At 42.9% G+C, this 23769-nt stretch overlaps 2 protein-coding genes across 2 annotated transcripts in view; one reads left to right on the top strand and one right to left on the bottom strand.

Moving 5' to 3' along the window:
• Nucleotides 1–1774: 1774 nt before the first annotated feature.
• Nucleotides 1775–8575, bottom strand: proza (protein Z, vitamin K-dependent plasma glycoprotein a). The gene is made up of 9 exons (XM_080775436.1): nucleotides 8370–8575; nucleotides 7513–7615; nucleotides 6894–7057; nucleotides 6661–6685; nucleotides 6448–6561; nucleotides 4727–4861; nucleotides 4468–4583; nucleotides 3956–4073; nucleotides 1775–3211 (listed from the first exon to the last, which is right to left on the bottom strand). The coding sequence occupies exons 2-9, from the start codon at nucleotides 7589–7591 to the stop codon at nucleotides 2670–2672; spliced, it is 1293 nt and encodes a 430-aa protein (XP_080631562.1). The 5' UTR covers nucleotides 7592–7615; nucleotides 8370–8575; the 3' UTR covers nucleotides 1775–2669.
• An 11749-nt stretch (nucleotides 8576–20324) lies between these two features.
• Nucleotides 20325–23769, top strand: part of gpr139 (G protein-coupled receptor 139) — a gene marked incomplete at both ends in the record, with an annotated part of 19988 nt that continues 16543 nt past the window's right edge. The window contains one exon of the mRNA XM_080775001.1: nucleotides 20325–20478. Coding sequence (XP_080631127.1) covers nucleotides 20325–20478 — 154 coding nt within the window. The remainder of the gene's footprint in view (nucleotides 20479–23769) is intronic.

The following is a 23769-nucleotide window of genomic DNA, read 5'->3' on the forward strand; positions in this document are numbered from 1 at the left end:
CCTTTTATGTTTTTTCCAAAATGTACGTCAAACAAGACTTTTGCACAAAAGTACAGAAATCCATCCATTGGGAGCTTGTCGATCAGCTATTTTTGCTATCTCTGAAAATCTCTGGAAGTGGTGTATAAGTATTGAACCAATAGAAAAGTGGCTTGTGAAAAGGACTTGTGACTAAATAATAACTGCATTGATCAGAACTTTTACCCCCAATTCCTGAAAAGTGATTAGGTTTCCATCTGACAGTGGGGATATGGTTTGTGAGGAGGGAAAGTGAAAGCTTTGACATTAAGTGCCATCACCTTCCCCTGCCATCAATAATGTCCTCTCTAATACTCATCTCTCAGGCCTTTTCATTCACCTCAGATCCATCAGGCCGAACGCCTGGCTTCCTCCATGTCAATATCCCCATCTCTTTAAATCCCAGGTCCCCCTAATCTCTCTTTCTGTCACTGCACCTACAAGTCTCTCCTTTCTCCATCTCTTCTCTCAGCTTGTCACTTTCTCAAACTGTTCAAATATTGCTTGCTCTGTCCCTTGCTCCTTCTCATTATGCCCACTTTTCCTTGGCAGTCGCGTCACGTTCTCTGCTTCCCACTTGGAGAGAGTTTGTAGGGTTGAAGAGAAAAAAGAAAAAGAATGCCATTGCAATGGTTGTGTGTGATATTTGTGTGATATACATAGCAGAGGACAAGGAATAATACTACTATCTGTTGGTGTGTGTGTGTGTGCGTGTGCGCACGTGCGTGCGTGCGCGTGCATGCACATAAGCGGAGATGGCAGGGCTAGAGAGAGTAGCCAGAAACAGGAAGGAAGGAGAGATTAATCTCCACTGACCGGCCCACTAAAGGAGCTGGGCCATTTTTAGGAACTAGGAGCCATCTCCTAGGCGTTCGCCATAGCAACAGCCAACGAGGGCCTCCGCTTTGTGAGCCGACCCTTTCAAGGGTCCGATCAGAAGTGTCAGGCCAGGTTTTTGTTGTTTGGCGTCTCCAGCGCTCTCTGTTTCCTTTCTTTTCTGTCCCTCCGTGATGTGGGAGCGCGCCTTGGACACTGGGGAGGCTGTGAGAAGACTTGAGAAGCGGTAGTGTCCGTGGGAAAAGGTTGCCAGACGACAGTGTGGAATGTGACAGCGAGGGCAGCCTCATATTTGGGACAAAGGAGGGTGTAGACTTGATATATGAAGACAAAGTACAATAGCCTCTTATCTATCCAAGATAAGTTCCCAAGATGTAGTATCTATGGCAGGTCTATGATGTAAATGTTGTCACATGCTTTTTTTTCTTCTTTGTTGAATTGTTTATAGACAAAAATCCTCCAAAGTAGCCTAAGCCTATTGACTAATACTAATACTGATATGATACTGACCATAATGCTGATAGATACTGACCATAATACTCACATGATACTGACAGTATCATGGTACGCTGGTGCTACGCAGCGAATATAGCAAATATGTGAGCTTCTTTCTTGTGGGCTTGTAGATTGTGGATATTTTAATTGTACTACAGGCTCAGGTTCGACCAGGTCGATATGCTGCCCACACATCTAGAGTTTGGGCCACTACACAGCTCTCACACCTACGTCACACCGTGGATCCCACCTACAGTATATCAGAGCTGTCTGTCTGTTTTGTCCTTAGATTGTTAGGCCTGTTATTTTAACCACTTGAACCCCAGCATCCATATTCAGTCAGGAATATTCTCTCACGTCCAGTTTTCGAAGCCTTAGAGGGTTTAAGTGGGTTAATTAATGAATTACTGACACGACACATGACTGACTCCAGGTCTTGTGTTAGGATTTATTACATTCTCAGTAGAGTAATTAACAGTAACGTTACAGTCAGTGCATTGACAACCAGTACGGCAGTCTGTGTATGTAAAACAACATCAGTTAAACAGCGCTAAACAAGTACGACCACAACTCTTAAAGCCAAGGCATGCTGCATAATATGCATCCTTATATGCAATGGTGGGTGGGAGGGCATTGAAAATGCCTCTCTGTTGCCGTCTCCTCATGACAGAGAGCGCCACCGGGTGGACGGAGGAGGAAGTCAACATAGATGGAAACAGCAGGGGAAAGAGATGCCCTCTATGGAGGGGGGAGGGACTACTATTACTATGTTTATGTTAAGGTGTAGTCAAGTAGGAAATATTGTACATACATGGGCGGCAACACAACTTAATGAAACCTTTAAAGTACACGTGGAATGCATCTGTTCTCCTGTACACACTGTGGCCTACACCTGAATCCCTGCTTTAAAGGGGGACTAAATCCCCATAGGTCACTTTTGGGCGTTTGCTGCCATCTAACGTTTAAGAATCATCAAAATCTGACGATTATTGTCAGTTGGCATTTGGCACGATCTCCCATTATTCATTGTATTGGCTGGAGCTGTGTTGCTTACAACAGTGTCCCGAGGTCAGCCTAGCCCTTTAAATGACTTTGAACCTTTAGATGGCTGCAAACTCTCAAAATTGCCCTTGGGTTTTTTAATCCACCATTAAGTAATTATTTATCCACCCCCTATACATTTAAATTACACCATCTCTTAGATTAGATCATTCCCTTTGCTGATCCCTAAAAGGGAGGTTTAACATACCCCCATGGCCCCTTCCCATCCCGAACATCCAAATACCATCGCATCACTCCCTCCCTCTCGTCCCCACATCTCAGCGGGAGTCCATGAGTGGCTGCAGCCAGCCTAGGAAGCGTGACACCTTCTGGAAGATGTAGCCCTTGTTGCACTCGCTCCCCGCCGGCTGGCTGACCACTCCCGTCAGGTAGAACACCTCCCTGTAGCGAGTGAGCAGGGGACTGCCGGAGCTCATGGTGCAGTCGGCGTTGGCCCGGGGGACGGTGCAGCCCATCTTGTTGGTCATCAGCCCAGGGTTCCGCTCCACGCACGCCGCCAGGCGGTCGTAGGCCAGGTGGTTGATGGTTAGAGGGCCCTGGACATTGGGGTCCAGGGCTCCCTCCGAGGGGTCTTTCCAGCCGGTGACCACGGCGGTCAGGTTACCCGACATCAGGACGCTGTCGGCGAAGTCCCGTTCGGGCAGGCAGGCGGCGATGGTTGATTTCTTGAAGATGATGCGGTCGCGTAGCTCGATCACGGCCAGGTCGTTATCCGGGCTCTCCGCGTACAGCGGGTGGATGTGGACTAATTTCACATAAAGCGTCTGCTCGCCTTCTTCGTGCGTGGTCGCACGCTTGCCTGGGGAGATAGGAGGAGGTGTTAGCCACTTTCAACCTGCTGTCCATATTTGGGGAATGATGTCAATTGTTCCCTTTTTCTCCGAACATTGTCCCGCTCCAAGCACCATTGACTTCCATAAAATAAAATAAAAATGCATTGATTGAATAAGGCTAAAAGGATAAAGTTAAATTTAAATATTTCAAAAAGTATAAAACATAAGGGAAAAACCTATGTGGCCTATAGTGGCACATCTGATCCCTGTATTTCAGTTCTGATGATTTTACAGTGTAGATTAAGGCCACAGAGATTTTAACAAAGGTCTGTGGCGTGGCCTAATCCATATCATTGCTGTCCGGAAGAAACCACCTAACTCTATTTTTGAGGTTTTTGTTTTTTTGTCATAAATCAATGCTATTGAACACCCTTTATGTACAACTCCATTGTACCCTCAAACTATCTACCAAACCAGGTAACTGTTTTTTTTCTGTATCAGTGCTATTGAACACCCTTTACGTTTGTGTCTTGGTTAAAAAAAAAATTGAACCAATGAAAAGTATTGAAGCATTCATTTTTCTCCATTTCTTGAAAAATGAATGTTTTGGACTTATGTGGTTTCTTCCAGGAAGCTGAGATATCATACTGGGCTTCCTTGAAATGAAAATGTGTGAGGAAACACTGCTTTAATGAACAACCCATTTCCTGTGAGGGACAGAAAACATGATAAGCCTTCAAACAGCTCTCAGGGTTCAGCGGGTAACTCACCCACGGCCACTTGGAAGTTCTCATATTTGCCGGCACACTGAGCTGAGGTGAGCACCAGGTTCTCCTTCAGGATGACTCCGCTGCAGAACCCGGCTGACTCTGCATTCTTCAGGATGGCCTGGAGAACCATACGATGGACACTCGTTAGATACAGCAGTGAGTGGGGTCAATATATCAGTCGTCAGACCGGCAAGGCCCCCCCTCCCCCGCACAATCGGAAGAGTTTTCAAAGTGACGAGGAGGATACAAAGACTGCCTGAAACTGAAAGGCATGCATTTGCATTCTAATGGGTGATTAAGGGTCACGCAGACTCAAGCTCTACGCACAACGGCAAATCCGCTGCCCACTGGCACTATATAGTTCTCAGGTCTGGTGTTTGTCCTCTCGTTTTCAAATGGATTTTTTATACGACGGGAAAACTGTGAATAGCATGGATGGCACCAGGAGATGGAGGACTTTATGAAAGTTTGTAGTATTGTGGTGGTTATTGTCTTTGTGTGTGTGTTCCTACCTGCCAGGGGCATGACGTGGAGCTGCAGCTCACGCCCCCGAAGTTGTTGCGGGCGTTGGTAGTCTGTCTGTTGTCCCACTCGCTCGTGCTGCCTACCTTCCCACATGGATACGTCACTGAGGCAGAAACGGTGTCAGAAGGAGAGAGAAAGAAGAAAATGTAATGAAGCATGACAGAAAAAATAAAACCGATGGTGGAGACTAGACTCCATCATTCCCTCTGTTCTACAATGGCTCCAAATGGGAAAGACCACACATACCTCCAGGCATGCACTTGTCCTTGTCCTTGGCATCCAGCTTCCAGCCCCGTGCACAGGAGCACTCATAGGACACATAGCCCGGCTTACAGAACTGTGAACAGCCCTTGGTCTTATCCAGAACACACACAGTCTGGTCTGCGGCATGCAGGAAGAGAGGAACCAATCAATACCCATTCATATTATGAAGGAATGTCGACTAATACCTGATTTATAGTACAAAATGTTACCATCCCACAACATTATGCATATTCCTAATTTATGTAATTCCTCAAAATAAGAGAAAAAATAAACCATTAATAATAATAATAATAATAATAATAATAAATATAGCTATGCCCAAAAAGAAAAAAGCTATACAGCAATATACACAATGAGCTATGTAAACATTGATGACTGAAATTATTGGATGTATATAAGTAATAAATAAAAATGAGGAGCTCTCTTATCGTCATACATCATCACATTCTGTGCTCAGCCAATCAAATGATCACAAATGGGCCGGCAAAAACGAGTTCTTAACAGGCCCGGAAATTAAGGGCCGGCCCTACCTGGGCTGGCCCGAGGCCCCGCCTGCATGCCTTACTAATTAGCACACATTTTACACCATACCCGGCCCGAAGACGTCAATTAGAAAGTAAAAAAAGAAAAGAAAAAAAGGTCCATGTATGGGCATTACCGGACCTGCTGTTTTAGCGCGCTTCTTGCCCTCATGGTGTCTTACTGGGTTTTACTAGATTCTACCCAGGCCATAGGTCAGCCCAAACCTGCTCATGTCTGTGTGGTTGACATGGCGTAGGACGTAGGTAGACTAGAGATGACGCCAGTTTTTTTGGTGTCTGTCAATGCTGTAGTCCTATAAGTGTGTGTGTGTGTGTGTGTGTGTGTGTGTGTGTGTGTGTGTGTATGTGTGTGATACGTTGTATCTGGTTTTACTGTAATGTAACCACCTTCTTCTGATTAGTGTTTGGATGTGGATATCCGTGTGTGTGTGGGAGAGAGTCTGAGCACTAATGTCATGTATTATTTTAATAAAAATAAAATATGTTGCAAAGGCTATAATATAGGCTTTGGATTATTGTCATCCAAACCCTGCCCATAGTAACTTCTGTACATTTTAGAGGATACCTCGTATGGCTGTAATACTTATTTATTCTCTTGATTATTCGAATAATCGTTACACATTTCCCGCTGTTGACGCAGATACTGTATGCGTCAAATCTTAATTCAGCGGTCTACCTCGCGCATCCACTCGTTGTTCTAAGCATTTTCTCAAATGCCTTTTATCTCGGATTCCTTTCCCAGATTGCGCCCCTGGTGGTCAACTTTATTCAACGGCGTGCAGCCATTGAACTGACGGTTGCGATAGTTAGTCTGCCTCCAGTTCCGGTTTCGCGTTTCCAGTGGATCCCTTCAAAATAAGGGTTTCACTGAGAAATGCTGGCAGTTAACGTGGTGAATTAATGAATTAATGCTAGTGTGTTAATAGAATATAGTAATCGATTTTTACACATTGGTTGGTCCCTTTTACTACACATGCCTAATATGCCGTTGTGGTGCATGCAATAGCAATTAACAGTCAAACACCCTTCCTTCCCGGCTGGGATTAGAACCCACAACGTCCGTGGTGGTGGGCCGGGACGTTAACCACTGCGCCACCCGAGTGCCAAAAAGATACAAATAAATTAATATATTCTTTTTATATAAATATAAAAAATAAGAACCTGTCTCGCAGTGGACGCCACTGAAGCCAGACTTGCAGACACAGTCGTAGCCTCCCACACTGTCTGAACACATGGCTCCGTTCTTGCAGGGGTTCCCCACACACTGGTCGCCGTCTGAAGAACAAGTACATGATGTTTGAGGACTGAGGTCAACCAGGACTATTTTTTACTATACACAATGATGGGAAATATCCAAAGAAACACAGTACTTACCAATATAGATGGACCAGAAAATATCCTGAAAAACACAGTTGGCATGATCAGCACATTGAAGAACAAATAGGCCTACTGAAGATATATCGTTACAATTTTACCTCGTATCCAATCAAGCATATTGTATCGTAAACCGATGTGATACGTGTTGTGAGCTACATGGCAATCGATTCCCAGCCTAATGTGCATAGCATGAAATAGGCCCTGTTTTATTTGGAGAGGAAGGAACTCACTGTGCGGTAGGAGTCCTGAAAGACCTCCCTGGCCTCTTCATAGGAGCACACCTCCTGTATACATTCTCTGTCCAGGTCGGGGGGCAGCTGCTGCTCCTCATTGTTTGCATTGGCCCTCTTCTGGCGGGAGATCACCTGGCTGGCGTGCTGCTTCTCCAGGAACACTGGAACAAGTATATGATCAAAATGCATTTTAATAATGGCACGTGCAGTACGATGCATGCGGTCCGGTAACTGATTAATAATATCATTCTCCCTCTTGATCTTCTAAAACAATGAGCATCATGTCACTGCTGTAGTATAATGCCTAATAATGTCAAGTATAGGACAAAATGTAACGAATTCCCCTACTAAATCATACATTCATTTGGGTGCTATTCCAGTCTTGAAATACAGATAAATTAAAAATAAATAAATAGTAAATACATTTACAAAAATAACACAAAACTGAAAAACGCTGGCCCCATTAGTTCTGTCTCCTCACCATGCTCTTTCTTGAGTGTCAAAAATAACATAACTGAGTTTTTCATCATGCAAAGAAATATTAACTTTATTAGCCTTCACATCAGAAACCCTGAAATTACCATCTGCTGTCGATGTAGGACCCTGGTCATCTCACCTGTTTTAGGGGGCATACTGGCTGTCACAGCCACCAGCAGCACAGAAAACACGGTCACAGCTGTAGTCAATGAGCCCATGGTGATCTAGCAGGTGGATAAAGGCTGAAATGAGAAGTAAGATGTGAGAATGATAACATTCTTCTCAAATATATGTATTCCGGACTAACGCATGCCCGCGTGCCCACCCAACACCAGGGGTCTACATGTATTCATTCAAATAAGTTCCAGATTGCAGCTTTAAAGAATGAGTGCTATATTGTCAAAATGAGTACTTTGTTGGTGTACTTTCTTTAATCTGTGACGCATTTTCTTGTACAAGAGCCAATTGTTCCAATGCTGCCATCTTGTGGTAGAGACTATAGTAACTGAACCTACAGTTTATCACGCAGTGACGAAAGTATTGTAATGTATCATGCAGCAGCAACACTACCTAGTTTTCCCCCAGAATTGTACGGCTAGGGTGTTTTTAATCGGCTCCAAATCATTCAGAATAAATGAGAAAAAATTAATATAGAAAAATAGTGCAATTTTATATAGAGTGACTGTGACTGAGGCCTTATATTTGCTCTCCATCCATTCCATGCAGCGGCCAGAAATGGCGTAGGCTCATCCAGCATCTTCAGTTTACTGTAGCCTACAAAACCAACACGTTATATTCCCATATCCCCTGGACTGTGTTATTGTAAAGAGAATAACGTAAGGCCATACAAATAATTAAGGTCCAAAATAGGTATTCTCCAAACGAGTTAACGCGTCATGCACGGTGGCGCATCATGTAAACAGGCCAACACGGGGCTGATGCGCCCAGGATGCAGCGAATAACGGTACAAAATAATGAAATGAAAATGGACGGTACCTTCAGCTCCGAACCGCTCTCCCTCCGCTGTATAGGCTACAATACCACAGGACCGTCCGTATAGCGTCGTTGCCTGGTTCCACTCCCGTTCTTGAGATCCAGAAATAAGAGAAGACAGCTGCCTCTCCAGGGGCTAGGCTATCGATCTGGGGGGGTCAAATTACTGCCCGAATAATGAATGCCAGCATCCACGCCTTGCTGACCGTTGTTGTGATGACTGTTGTAATGATGAAGATCAACCACCGGGGGGTGGTGTAGGGCAAGTTTTTATTTTGCTGTATTCTGTAATGTCCAGTTGTCCACACAGTGGATTGGTGGACTAGCCACGCAGTAGCACTATATAGGGAGATGCTGGGAGAGGAGAGATCAAAGATGAAGCTGTTCTTGGGCGGTTTTAAAACAGCTTGTTATTTTGGACATTGAAACACATCAAAGACTCAAAGTTCAATGTGATGTTAATAAAAATCACTGTTGGGATTTTTTGTTAACCTAATGTGATGTGGTTTGATCTATTGATTTATTAATTTATTAACAGATTGGAGAATTACAGTACAATTCAAGCACAACTCAAAACAAAACTGTTAACTGTGGTCCTTTCGAGCTTGGAGAACAAAATGACACCAGGCAGTATAACATGACAAGTTCTGAAGAAGTTTATTAAATTATTACACACATAGTGTTGTGAATTTTCTGATGCAATCTAAATGGCAGCCTAGAAAGAAAGTTCCCCTTCCCACAGCTCCCCTTCTCTGCATCACCAATAATGAACAGGAGTCTGCCATCATTGCTCTGGTCTGATCAGCCAATGGCAATCTGGGTGTGCACCCCACATACAAGCACACAGAGGGTGCATCCACACAGTAGATTCACGAAGATGCAAGATGCCGCCAGCAGCAGGAGTCTCTTCCTGGTTTTTAGACAGCTGCTGAATGGAAATGAAGCTCCACCCACGGTGCAGCTTGCAGCGACCAGAAAACCGGAAACGCTTCCCCCCCCGCATCAAGTTGCAGCGTGGGTGCAGCTTCATTTCCATCCACCAGCTGTCTAAAAATCCAGGAAGAGACTCCTGCCGCTTGCGGCATCTGGCATTTTCGTGAAACTACTTTGTGGAAGCACCCAAACACTCACAGTACACCCGACCCACACCTAGGCGACAAGGCGCGACAAAAAAACGCTCATCATACCCGGATCCAGGAGTTATGCTGGAACGCCTACTGTTGCCACGGATACGGGAAGCAACGAGACGTCATCGCAGATGTCGCCAAGATATATATAAAGACCGGGCCTAGGTCAGGATACAAGGCAGATTAAGACATTGGTGGGACTACTTTACACCGCTACTAGATCCTACCCTAAGAGTTGCTATTCTGCCTACTAAGAGCAGCTCTCGGCCCCCATACCGAACCCTCGTAACCAAGCTCCCAGATTCTCCTGAGAGATCCTTGGTCACACCTACTAAGTGGCAAAAAACTACTTTTCTGGCCCATTGATAGCCCATACATCCAAACAGAAAAGTCCTATCTGATTGCATTAAACAACGCTAAACGACATTAAACTCACTTTGCCACTCGATTTCCCGTTCACTTTATGCATGCACATACCCTCTATAGTGAAAATAGCTTTACAAGCTCAGGACACGTGAGCTTGTAGATCTGCTATTTTAATTATTTGTTATACAGGATATAGGCTTATAGCTATAGTACTAGTAGTGTGTGTGTCGCACACACCCAAGGTCCTTATGTCTCCAGTTTTGTCATGGTGTAAGGGAAAAAAGGGTCCTGTGGTCAGCTACTGGACTTGAGATCTTTCTAAATGAACTCTGACTTGAAGGCCAGTATCATGGCAACTGTTGCCTAATATAATGTTTGTGGGGGTGTGAACCACCTTGAGAAACCTGTGTAAATGCTGCAAAGTGATTGTGAACAAACTCTCCCTTGTACGCAGCAGAGGGAACGAGGTTACTTACTAGTATGCTGAATGCATGTTACATAATGTGTCACATAATCAGTGTTGGGCAGTAAAAAGTTACTTTTAATATAAATACTGTAATTATTATTTTACACAGTAATGAGCAGTGTAAGCCAGGCATTACTCTTCCAAAAAAATAATATTATACTATTATGTAAAAAAATAAATATTACATATATTGTTGGCTGTCATTTGAAAACATTTCGTTTAAAAGGTTAAGAGAGATTGCCAAGTAGTATAGCCTAATATTATTACTTTATTAATGAGTAATATGTACTAATGTAGTAAGTAACATATTACTCTTGTACTGGTAATTATTTAAAACTTCCAGAAGACAAAACAAAATAGCATTCGTTTGATTATTTTATTATAAACAGAGCCTATACTGTAGGCCTGCAGAATTGTAAAAAGCCAAAAATTGTATGAATGCATTATAGTACATCTCTGAAAGTGCCATTGCAGGAATGAATAGCATCAAATTAAAATTAAAATAAAAGTTTATCTGTTGTGCCTTCATCCAGAAAATAAGAAATTCAAAGTATGTGATCACTGTCTATTCCAGTAAATGAAACAAGGAATGGGGAGGGCGCTGATGAAACTGGGAGCAATTTTCAGTGGTGGTTTTATGACTCAACACATACAGTAGGTTTCCTATGGATATCTTGGTTTGTCTATGACCATGTGCCGATGTTTAAGAGATACAGGCACATTTTGTCATGTTCTAAATCTAATGCTGAACGTTGAATAACATGCTTGTCACAGCATGTCTGTTCTTGTGATTATTTAGATATTATGCAGGGGTGCAAACAGATGAGGGCCTATTATCAGCCATTATCTGCTATTACCAGTATGCATGTAGACCAAAACAAATCATGAAATTGCGATATTGAACTGCTGAATATGATTTGACAAGAAACATTCTGAATCAGGCGCAATCTATGAAAATGAGTTTTGGCATGTCCCAGAGCCAAGTGGTTAGGGTGCTCTGATGCCTGACAGCCTCTAGAAGGCCTGACAGCGAGTCCATGGTTTGACTCCTGGGCCAGACGGAACATTTTCACTGTCACTGCCTACTATCTTGTTTCCTGTCTCTCTCCATTGCACAATAAAAAGGTAGAAAAGGGATATTTCACTTTCAAATAAAATAAACATTATCTGGCTTTAGCATTTACAGTTCTAGTTTACCATCTATTCTAAACTGTTAAGAACGTATCATCTGTTTGAACCAGTGAGTGATGGTGTGTTACTGCTTACTACTACAGCATAATGACATTCATAGCTTGTTGGCCCTAATCTAGCATCAAAACCTGGTTGCGCATATGAATGTCTGGTGTGGGTGTATGTGTGTTTACATGCAAATACGACTCCTTGCATTCATCATGAAATCATGATTAAATATGATGAAGTAATGCTTAACTTAAGGGTTAGTTAATCATTACTTCCGTATAGTTATCTGAACGTCTTACCCATATGCATCTGTGTGCTGCACTTTAGTTTGCGAGCCACGTTATTTTCCTCGAGGACTACTAATAATACCACTTTACTCAGCAGTGTGATCAGAATAAGAATCTACGCTGATTCGAACACAGCTTCAAATTAGATGGGATCTCATCTACCACGATCAATAGAATAAAACTAACTGCAAACAAACCGGCGAGTGTAGACAGACATGCAGAATACAGAAAATAGCAATATAGATGGCATAGAGCTCATCTATGATACGGACAGCTGAAAGACCAAGGCGACGGGAGGATTAGAATGTAACTTGTGGAGAAGGACAAAGATGTTAAATGAAATGACAAAGAATAGAAGAACAATGTGCGGAAAGCTAGCTAGTGCGGAAAAACATTTAGGTCAATTTGAATGAGTCACCAGCCCAGATTTACAGTGGATAAACCTTTGTTATTGAAGAATAATGTCCAATTATTGGGGGAGTAATCAGACACACAACCATCAGTCCCACATAAACTAGGCCATCAGAACCATGCCTTTCTCGCAATACTGAAGTCCTTTCTCGCTGGCCTCATTCAGCAGGCTTGATTGTGAGAGCAATGCAATTTGCAGACAGGGCCATGGGGCTTAAGTCTCAGCTGCAGCAGTGTTAAGTGTCTCTATTTCCCTGGTCCAATAATAATGGTTTTTATAACGGTCTGTTCAACCAGCTGGTCCCCAGAGTTGAACCGGTTCTGGAGCTGAACAGTCATGTCCAGAGAGGCTTGGGTTGGGAGTTGGGACCGACTACATAGGGAAAGCTTGCCTCGGCATGCTAGGGCCAGGGCATGTGTAAATTACTAGGGCTGTGGTAATTTCCCAAATGACTGCAGTTATTTTCTTTAATATTCCAGTGTGTGCAAGACTTCTTTAATCATGTTTTACATCTCTTTGTGTAATGTCTATATTTCAACTGCAAGTGCGTTTGTGTCAAATGACACTACATGGTTGTAGTGATATAGAAAACGAAGACCTTCTATCTCTTGGTTATGTATTATTCATTCATCAATTCCTGCTTGTACAGTTTCTTTTCTTTCCTTCCCTCTGTGCACTCAAAAGGCGGGGAGTGCACACGTTCAACGGTGCAACCTTGCTCACCCATACTTTGAATCCAGGGTGTAATTTAACAGGCATGCTAAACAAACAGCCCTGCCATCTCAGAATGCATCCATTATTAATGCCACCCGACGTGTGCCAACTTTCTGATGGATTGAACAGACTAGACGTGCAATCCCCTGGAACTCCCCCGCTATGTTGTGTCCTTATGTTATTCTCCTCTCCACCTCTTACCCTCTCACTAGCCCCCTCCCTATCTGTTGTTATCTTCAATAGTCATCAACCAATCTGTTCTAATCTTCTATGTTAGGTTCAATAGTCATCAACCAATCTGTTCTAATCTTCTATGTTAGGTTGTTAGGTTCAATAGTCATCAACCAATCTGTTTAATCTTCTACCTATCTGTTCTAATCTTCTATTAGTTTCAATGGTCATCTACCTACCAATCTGTTCTAATCTTCTATTATGTTCAATAGTCATCTACCTCCACGGTTCTCAAAGTGGGGTCACGTAGGCATAGCCAGGGGGTCTGTGAAATAATTCACAGATTCACAGATTGATTCTTTCTTTCTTTCTTTCTTTCATGCTGTATCATTACAATAATTGTAATGATACAGCATGAAAGAAAGAAAGAAAGAAAGAACCAGTGTGCTGTCGAGTTTGGGTCGACATGAGTGATTTTTAATGAAAAGTTTTTAATACAAACAGTTACAATGACATCTAAATGTACACATGTGGTTGTAAGTATAAGCTTATCGGTGTTGCGAGTATGAGGGTGTACTTGGAAAAAATGCTCCCCTCCAAGGAGTACCTAGGGTTTGAGAACCCCTGATCTACCTATCTCATCTGTTCTTTCTAATCTTCTATATGTTAGATTCAATATTCATCTACCAATCTGTCCTGAATGTGGAAGTGAATGAACTATGTGGGAACGACACCATTCTTTTTTAACAATGTATTTATTTTCCTTTTTTACACACACAACTGACAATACAAACATACAAAAACCAACAATGAACATTACAAGACAATTACTGGTACAGCTCCATCCATTAAATGTGACAATTTTTTGTTCTTTATATAACTTATAAAACGTCCCCACACCTCCTGAAACTTTTCTTGTTTGTCCTTAAGAATGTATGAAATCTTTTCCAAAGTTAAACATAATTCCTTGAACCACTGTGTAATACTTGGTTTGTCTGGAACGACACCATTTTACTATGAACTCAAAACAGCGGACAAGATTGTGCTATTACACATCTAATTAACACCAACATGACTCCCAAGAAACAGGTAATAGATCTTCCCAGAACCGGCTAATATATCTTCCTCTTTAATTGTGCAAAGCCTACGAGAAATTAATCGCCCATGGAAATGAAAGGCAGAGTAACAGGCAGAACTCGAAGTCCTGGAATTTATGATGCAAGCGACTGGCCTGGACTTCCATCTAGGCATAGTGCCTCTTCAACCATGCATGGACAAAAGGGAGCACTTGCAACAAACCTCCCCAACAATCAAGTGTGCATTTGTACCTATATGTTCCCCAGGTTCTATGTTCCCCAGGACAGGTTCTATGTTCCCCAGGTATCCCAACAAAAATGGTTCTGTGTTCCCCGCTTACAACAATAAACCCTAACCTAAACCCTAAACCTAACGAAGACTAAGGGGCCCTATTGTCGTCAGTGCTAAACCCCTTATCCCTAAACTTCTTTCCCTTTTTCGTAATATTTAGAAAAGCATTACAATTGTTCAACTAGCCCATCTATAGAAACACGTTGTAAAAAAAAAAGGCAAAGAGGTTTAGGGATAAGAGGCATATATCTTATTTGCCATTTTCTTCTATTTTGAAAACCCTTTTCATGGTTCAAGGTTCAACTCTATTGTCAACAATACCAATTACAAGTAAAAGGCATGTGAAATTCATTGTGCGATAAAAGCTACAGTCTAGTGTAAAGTGTAATCCATGTTAAAAACGAAGTTACTTAAATAACTATAATCTCTAAAACTAGTGCCTTCTGCTGAAGAACAGTGCTTCCACCCATCAGGATGCTCTCGATAGTGCAGTTATAGAAGAACCTCAGGATACGGGGGCTGACTCTGAACTTCTTCAAGCGCGGTAAGCTGGTGTTGTTGTGCCTTTTTCACCACACTTTTTTTTTTACTTTTCAAAATAGTAAAAAATGGCAAATAAGTTTAGCGATAAGGGGTAAGGGGCGGCACAAGATAAGGACCTATGCCTTAGTCTTTTGAAAACACACCATTTAGTTTTAGTCCCATTTAGTCCTCTGATTGTTTAGTCTTATAGTATAATCTTAGTCAACTAAATATCAAAAACCTTAGTCTTTTAATCCTAGTCAACAAGTATTAAAGGACCACTTCACCACTCTTCAACTTATCTTCAATCGGTCCTCACTAATGTTCATGATAAAATGGCACAATTTTTTAGGAGGGCTGTGGGCAGTTCAGAAACTCAATCATCGATGGAGAATCCAAGCTAATAGAAATGCAGGCTTTCTATTCCTGAAAAGTTGCAATGCGATAATTCTCACCATATTTTTTTTTTGTAAAAACATTATTTAAAAAATAATATGATGTCACTGGTGGACAGGTTTCTGAACTGCCCCCAGCCCTCCTATGAGACACAGACTGAGTAGGAAAAAAATGTGCCATTTTATCATGATTATTAGTGAGGACCAATTAAGATAGGTTGAAAAGTGGTGAAGTGGTCCTTTAACACTGCCATAAAGAAACTAAAACAATCGCCCAGACTATTCTTCAACGAAGATGGCAAAAGCAAACATTCTTTGTTCTGTACTTATACATAAACACATTTGTAAGGTACAGAACACTGAAGTCCTTAAAGGGATTGTGACATAAAAAAAAGTTTTTGTAATTTGTTAATTTTCTTGAGGTTTTCTGAGCTCAATTGCACCCAAAAAACATGAACTTTTAACATTCAGTAGATTTTCTGTGGTCTGGGGTTTTCTGGCTCAAACAAGTGCTCAGATTTTCTAGCAGCAGATGTCACTGTTTTAGCTGTTTTGCCTGTTTTCATTACAGCTCAAAAAGGCTTCACAGACACAGAACAAATCCCAGACCACAGAAAATCCACTGAATGTTCAAAGTTCACCTAAAAGAAAAACGAAAAATAAAAATCACACCCGTGTGAAGTGAGGGGCACTCTTATCATCTTACAACATCAATTACAACATAATGTTTGTTTAAGCAACGGGTGCTAATGTTTGTTTTAGTCCTCAACACACACATTCAATTTATCTTTATTGTCTATGGCGTTATCTTAAACAAGCATCGTTGAAAAACAAACAAAGCTGTATATAGGGCGCCCCTCAAAAATAAATGAAAATGAATGTCATAAAACCTTTAACCCAGAAACCTAAACCCTAACTATAAGCTAAGTGGGGAACATAGAACCTGGGGAACATTTGGATAACAGATTTACTACACTGGTGCAAGATAGGTGTCTGTCTGATGACCTGGATAACGTCTCATCTTCAAACAGAAAGTTAAGGCTAATGTATCAAATGTAGCTTCCATTCCTCATCATCCACAACTCTGACAACCTGTCCCAAAGAACTAGGCAGATAATACTTCCCACTAAATCTAGATTTATTAAACGTCAGGTCTTTGGCAGTAAAATCACTTTTAATCAAATAGAGGTTCGGGCTGCTACGCAAACTTATGCCGCAGTGGCAGTCCGACCAATATCGTAGTGTTTGGGGTTTTGTCCCTTTTGTGCCCAATGCTGCCCATACAGTATATGGAGATGCTTGTTTCTGTTAGTCCTTGTCCCTTTTATGCCCATATATGGAGATCCCTGATGTCAAATATTGGACTGCCCATAATATACAGTTTGGGCATATTGGTTGGATCGGCGGTTCTGGACAACTGGATATCCTAACTGTGTGTGTGTGTGTGTGTGTGTGTGTGTGTGTGTGTTTTAAGCTTAGTATGATTGCTGCAGTCTGCAGTCCCCAGATGAGATGGCTAATGGTGATGTAATAAGATAATCACTCTGACACACACATACATGCACATACACACACACACACACACACACACACATGCACGTACACCTACACAAAATTACCTCCGGTGAAGAAAGATATGGAGGTCATAGGATGACAGCTTCACTGTGTCACCACACACACACACACACACACACACACACACACACACACACACAACGACCACCTCACACCTTTTGCAGCCACCCACCTGCTGCAGATTCATAGCAATGAAAGAAATCTCCCAGGATACAATGAGGTTAATGGCCATTATATGACAACACTACATAACTGACTTTATATAACTAATATCACCCAACACGCATAATATTATTGTACTAACCACACCTCGAAATCTAATTATGCACTGTTCACTCAATAATTCCCTCCTGTCATACTGTATATAGGCTACTGTACTGTATATACCTCGAGTCGAGTACCTCAAGTCTGATTTATACTTCATTGTGTTGTGTGCCGAAAATAGCAGATCTACAAGCTCACAACAATCTGGGTTGAACGTGGTTTGTGGAACTCCGTCTGGTGTTCGTGGACTTTGTTGACATTAATTAATGAAGTATTTTGACATGTACATGTACAGTACATGGGTATCTTAGTGGTGTTGCAGATGTTGTAGACCTGCAGGCCCATTTCAAGTTGCTGTACTCTGTTGTGAACCCTTAGGTATTCCAACCTATCAAAATGAGCAGCGGTGAGCTGTGTTCTGGGATTAAGGTCGTATAAAGTAGTAGCCTGACCAGTTTGTTTTGGGATGTTTGGAGCCTTGTTTTTAGGTCCTTTGAGGTGCTGTGGTACCATGAGCTGCATGGATATCGAAAAAACCTTGAGCATAATGTCAAAGGATTCGGGTAATTAAGTTTGTTTGACAGGAACCAATAATGGTGTTGCATTAAGTACTAGAAAGGAAGCTAGCTCTGCCCCTCTGGGGGGCTTTCAGAGCTATATGCTATAGCTACTTGAAGAATCGCCCTTCCATTTGGCCCACATCGCTACGTGATCAATTCATGTCAGCGTGCTATATTTTATTCATCACTTAATTGTGGCGCTCCCCCGAAGCCCTTTTTCACCCCCACATAGGAGAAAGGAATTAAGAACGTGTGATTACTCCTTTCCTCGCTATTACATCTCTCTCCTCTTTCTCTCATTCTCTCTCAGCTGATAGCCTTGTTGTAAACAGGCATGAGAAACCAAACCAACAGGCTGGTCACCGCAGAGCATCTAGGCATGATTAATTATACCTGTAACACTCATCGGCTTCCGATGGACGGAGTGGGCTGGAAAGGCCATACTGTACGTGGAAGGCGACGCAATCCTTTCTACACAGAAACATCTTACACTGTCATGGAAGGGGAAAAGTATTGTGAACCTACGAAATGTATACTTTAATCAAGGTCGTGGTAAACGTTATCTTGCCTCTTTTCAACAGTTACGAGAATCCTTCCAGCTCCCATCATCACATTTCTTCCGTTACTTGCAATTGAGACATTTTCTTAGAACGCATGTCCCACAATATGAACAACAACCCAGTCATCCAGTCTTGGACAGTTTCTTCAACACTGAGCCCTTTGAAAAAGGTGCATTCTATGACACCATACTGGCCGTGGTTAACCCATCCTCAAGCTTGTTTAAGGACAATTGGCAAAGAGAATTGGGCATAGAGATTTCAGATGGAGTATGGGAGGATTGTAGACCTTCACGGGTCAATTCTTTTTGTTTGTTTATTTATTTGATTATTTGATTATTTGATTATTTGATTATTTGATTATTTGATTATTTGATTATTTATTTATTTAACTATTTAACTTCTCCAATTATCATGAATTATTTTCCCATCTCTCTTTCTCTCTCACACGCACATGCACCCTCAAATGCGCACGCACGCAGTGCCACGCACGAGCGCACGCACGCATGCACAGCAGTGGAGTGGTAGTGTAGAGCTGTAGTGGTGCTGCGACGACACTATAGTGCAGAGTCACGGTGGATAGCCCTCCAGAAGGACTTGATGTCTCACTGGACACTTGCCCCCATTGTCCGTCACTCAGCACCACTTCACTGTGCCTCCTGTAACACTGTGTCGTACACTGGTGCTCTGTTGGCAGAAACAGATGATCTGCGAGTGTTGTGTGAGCTTGTAAATCTGCAAATCTTGTGTCAACTTTGTGTTAACCTATAATTACGTGCCCAAAATAGGGACTCCAAAGTCAATGTTTGTTGTGTCTTCCTCCTTTGGGTTGAGGCTATACTGAGCTTTTGCATGCATGCCGATGGTTTTGGTACTGATGCCCATTGTGACCTAGCTGCGTACGCTTTTGTTTGGACAAAATATGAAAAAAAGTCCACAAATGTGAAAGCCACCGCGAGAAAACAGTAATTTTACACACCCGAAGCCACGTGTTGATGTACAGTGTCAATTTAAATGTAATCTTAAAATCCCATAGCCACTTGTGGGAAACACATTAAAAAACATTCATTAGCAGCTGCATTACGTGACCTTGAACGTGTATCCGAGCATGTGCGACGAATGCTCAATCAAAGGAGGCACATGGTCCCAAATTGCCGACAACATGACAAGGACACGCACATGAGTCACAAACACACACACACACACACACACACACACACACACACACACACACACACACGCATGCACGCACGCACAAACACGCACGCACGCACGTACAGTACGTACGCATGCAAGAACACACACAGTTTGGTCTTTATCTTCCTCCCCAATCACCCTGTCACTCAATTTATCTATTGTCATCTGTCACCCCATCCTCCCCTCAATTTCATCACGCCATTGTGTACACAGCCCTCACATGGGAGAACATGTCTCCCCCCCACCCCCCCTCCTAACACATCACACGTCCCAGACATCCTTCCACCTCCACTCCCCTCCGGCCGTCCTTCCCCTCTCTCCTGATCCTCCTCACTTTGAGCTCACTCTCACATCTCCTGTGCCCTTGCTCACCCTCCCTCCCTCCCTCCCTCCATCCTCCCTCCTCTCTCTCCTCCGCCTGCACATGCTCTCTCTCTCTCGACTCACTCTCATTCCCCCTCACTCACAGACTCGCCAGGCATCCTCCACCCTCTCCACTTCTGCCTTCGCACACTCACCTCTCCGCACCTTCCGCTCCACTCTCCCTCCATCACCCAGTGACACATATCCTCCCCTGTCATCTCTCTCCCCTATAGCTCTGCTGTCTGTCTCTCACATATTCTGTGTCCCTCGCACCTCTCTGACGTTCACACACTTGTGCTCTTCTTGCACAGACAGATGTACACATGTATGCACGCCGACTGGCACCCAAGGACAGAGTGAGCGGCACCGTCTCCAGAAGCGGCAGCGGGCGTGAGCGTCTCTAGGCTGAGCTGAGGAAGAGCAGGAGGAGAGACCATGGAACACAGCCATATCTTCCCCCTGTTGTCCCCCAACAGCAGCAGCACCTGGAGCCTGTCGGGGCAGCAACCCCCCGAGGTGCCCCAGGGATGCCCGCTCGGACCACTGCCGGTCATCTACTACAGCATCCTGCTCTGTCTCGGCCTGCCAGGTAAGACAAATTAGGCATGTGTGCAGCAGGTGAGTGAGTCTGTACTCTATATAGGGTGTGTGTGGCTCATGTGTTTGTGTGTGTGTGTGTGTGTGTCTATGCATGTTCACACATCTGTGTCTGTGTTAAATGTGCGTTGTTGATGGATCTGCTTCAGCATGCGTTGGTCAATGCGCGCACGCCGCTTGAGTGTGTGTTTGTGCAGAGGTGTTCTGTCCACAGCTGTTCTATAGCGGTTCAGTCTACTGTTGGATTTGTCACTGACCTTGTGGCGGTCACGTCAGTTTGTGTGTTCTCCTTTGTGTGTTTGTCTGACATCACACCTGTCATTTCTTTATTTTGATTTTTACATTTTTTAGGCTTTGCGATAAAACAAATAAGCAATGCATGCAGTTAAATGAAATACAAAACACAGTTGCTCAATTTTGTGGTTAAACCCAGACACCGGCAGTGGAAGTATTTAGTCTGCATTTGTTTTGGGGGGTGTGTGTTTGTGTGTGTGTGTGTGTGCGCGCGCGCGCGTGTGCGTGTGCGTGTGACCATGTAAGCAATGACTCACACTTGACCTCTGGGATATGTGTGTGTTTGTGTCCGTGCGTGCGTAAACATACGTGTGCATTTGTGTACGTGCGTACATACAGTACGTATGTGTTTGTTTTATAGTTCCAGACCTCTTGCATTAATGATGCTTCCAGTTGTGTCTGTGACCACTGACTGATTACTCCACTCACTGTCAGACCCATTTAGATTTCCTCCGTCATACCCTACTGTGTGATGTATGGACGACATAGTCTCAAAGGGGGGGGGGGGGGGGGGGTTGATGCATGCGTGTGTGAGAGTGAGAGATAGATGAGGGGGGCAAGGGGGAGACCAAAAGGGAGAAAGAGATAGAGACATACCAACAGAAATAGCCAGAGGCCAGAGGTCAAATGAAAGGGAAAAATCCTGATGTCTGACCAGAGGTAAGGTTGACATTCAGATGTGCACAGCCATGCTGGTCTCACTTTGCGATGTAGCCCAGTGATTTCTTTCTTTAGATCACAGAAATACAGTTTAGAGTAAGCCGTTTGTGAATCAGATGAAATGTGCAGTGCAAAGTGATAGCCAAGTGATTTGTATGCCAAGCACTGCAGTTTCTCCACTGGTTTTCCCCCCCTTACCTGATTTGCTCCAATTATTTCTCTGGGATAGCAAAACTGAGCCTTTGCACGATCAATAAAACAAAGTTTTATTTGATTGTTCTGCTGAGTCGTCTTTACAAATGTGATTGAGGTGGGTTTGTTTTAATCACAGAGTACAGTAAGCTGAGATTGTGATGGAATCCCAACAGTGACTGTCTGAAGTCATGTTGGACTCAAGTGCAGCGGGTGAGCACTTAGTAGTAGCAAGCTCAGCTTAATAAATCATTCTGACAGTCCATTTCATTTGACCTGGACTGTGAATATGAATGTTTCATGAGCTCTCAATGTGTTTGGACATATTTCACTCAATGAGTTTACTCAATGTACCGTAAGTTACTTTAAATACCAACCATTAGATATTATTGGCCTATATTTGCATAAAAATGAAATATCGGAAAATAGGTTTAAATTATCGGTTTACTTCATTTACATTTCTCACGAATTTATGATCATGTTTATTTTTATTTGGAAAACCTTACATTTATGAATGCATCCAAGCGAGGCATCACAATAAAATAAAATAAAATTAGGCATAATGTGTTAATTCCACAACGCATATATATATATAGGTACCGGTATCAGAAATTAGGAGTTGGACAATATCGGAATATCGGCAAAACATCCAATATCGAATTTCCCTACCAGCCATTTCATTAGTTAACAACAAGGTTTTCATAGTCAACTCATGTGGGTTATTAAAAAACATGACCTTTAAAATGGAGGTTGAACGAGTTGATCAAATAAAAGAAAAACTATGAGGGGGGGGGGGGGGGGAGGATTGTATAGATTTGACAGTAAAGGTGAGAGAAATTGGGATTTCACAGGTCAAGTGGCAGGACATAATTACTGTGCGACCCAGGGAAAATGATGAGATAGAAAGCCACTAAGCAACAGGAGATGGGAGGATGACGAATACAAGGACACACATGCAGGGATTGTGGAGTTAAGAGTGAGCTAGAGAGAGATTAGAACAGTATAATAGAGACTCAGAGAGATTAATAATAGCAAAGTCAGTGAAGTAGCACCCTTGAGCCCCAAGTGAGAGAGCTGCAGACGACAGGGCCGAGATGTATTGCTACATTTTTAATTAATCGCACACCCTTTCTCTACACTGTAACATTTCTCAGTGTTCATTTAATACAGAGAATGCACAAATGGAAGCAAATGGTCCTGTAATTACAGTAAGGGTCAAATTGGTACACTCAGTTAGATTAACAGAGAATTTGGAAGCAAATAGCCATGCTTCATTAAAGTAAATACTAGCTTGCATAAACAATTGGGGAAAAGTGGCAATATTTTATACTAATAATGTAACATCAATTCAAAAGCATTGTTAAGTACTGCGGCAGTCTCAACATGTTTTTGATATGTGGTGGTCTAGGCAAGACTACACTTTTCATGAACTCTACAAACACAATTTAATGTGGAGACCTTTACTCTTCAAAAGTAACTAAGCTACACTAAAAGTTATCTTTCAAAATAATTTCTTACGGCAGCGATTCCATACTGATAGTGTCGGGACCGACTCTAATCTTTACTTTGAAATTGCTAAATTCTACATTGAGTCGATGACGTTGACATTCCATCATTGTCAAAAGAGGAGAGGACCCAAAAAGGTTGCCTCAGTGACAGGATGTGGACACCACAGGTATATGGCACCCTGTCATGAGATCAGGATGACTAGGGAGATGGTCTGGGGGGGGGGGGGGGGGGGGGGGGGGTGTGCGTGCGTGTGCGTGTGTGTGCGTGCATGTGCGTGTAGATGCTATCACAATAAAAGTGGAGCAGAGGGTTAGATGGTGCAGACTTAGACTTAGAGAGAAGGATAGAACAGAGAGACTTGTACAGTTAGACTTAGAGAGAAGGATAGAACAGAGAGACTTGTACAGTTAGACTTAGAGAGAAGGATAGAACAGAGAGACTTGTACAGGGTATTCAATAAGCAAAGGGGAAGACGAGATGAGAGAAACCACGGGTGGTGGCACGGGAGAGGAGAGGACAGGAGAGGATGGAAAACGCAAGAAAAAGAGATGAATGAATATTAGGGGACTCGGTGAACATGAGATGTGCAGAATGCTTTGGTCTGGCATCTGGGTAGCCGCGAGTGAGG

Source organism: Protomyctophum bolini (genome assembly GCF_963924005.1).
Source record: "Protomyctophum bolini genome assembly, chromosome: 11".
Lineage (NCBI taxonomy): Eukaryota > Metazoa > Chordata > Actinopteri > Myctophiformes > Myctophidae > Protomyctophum > Protomyctophum bolini.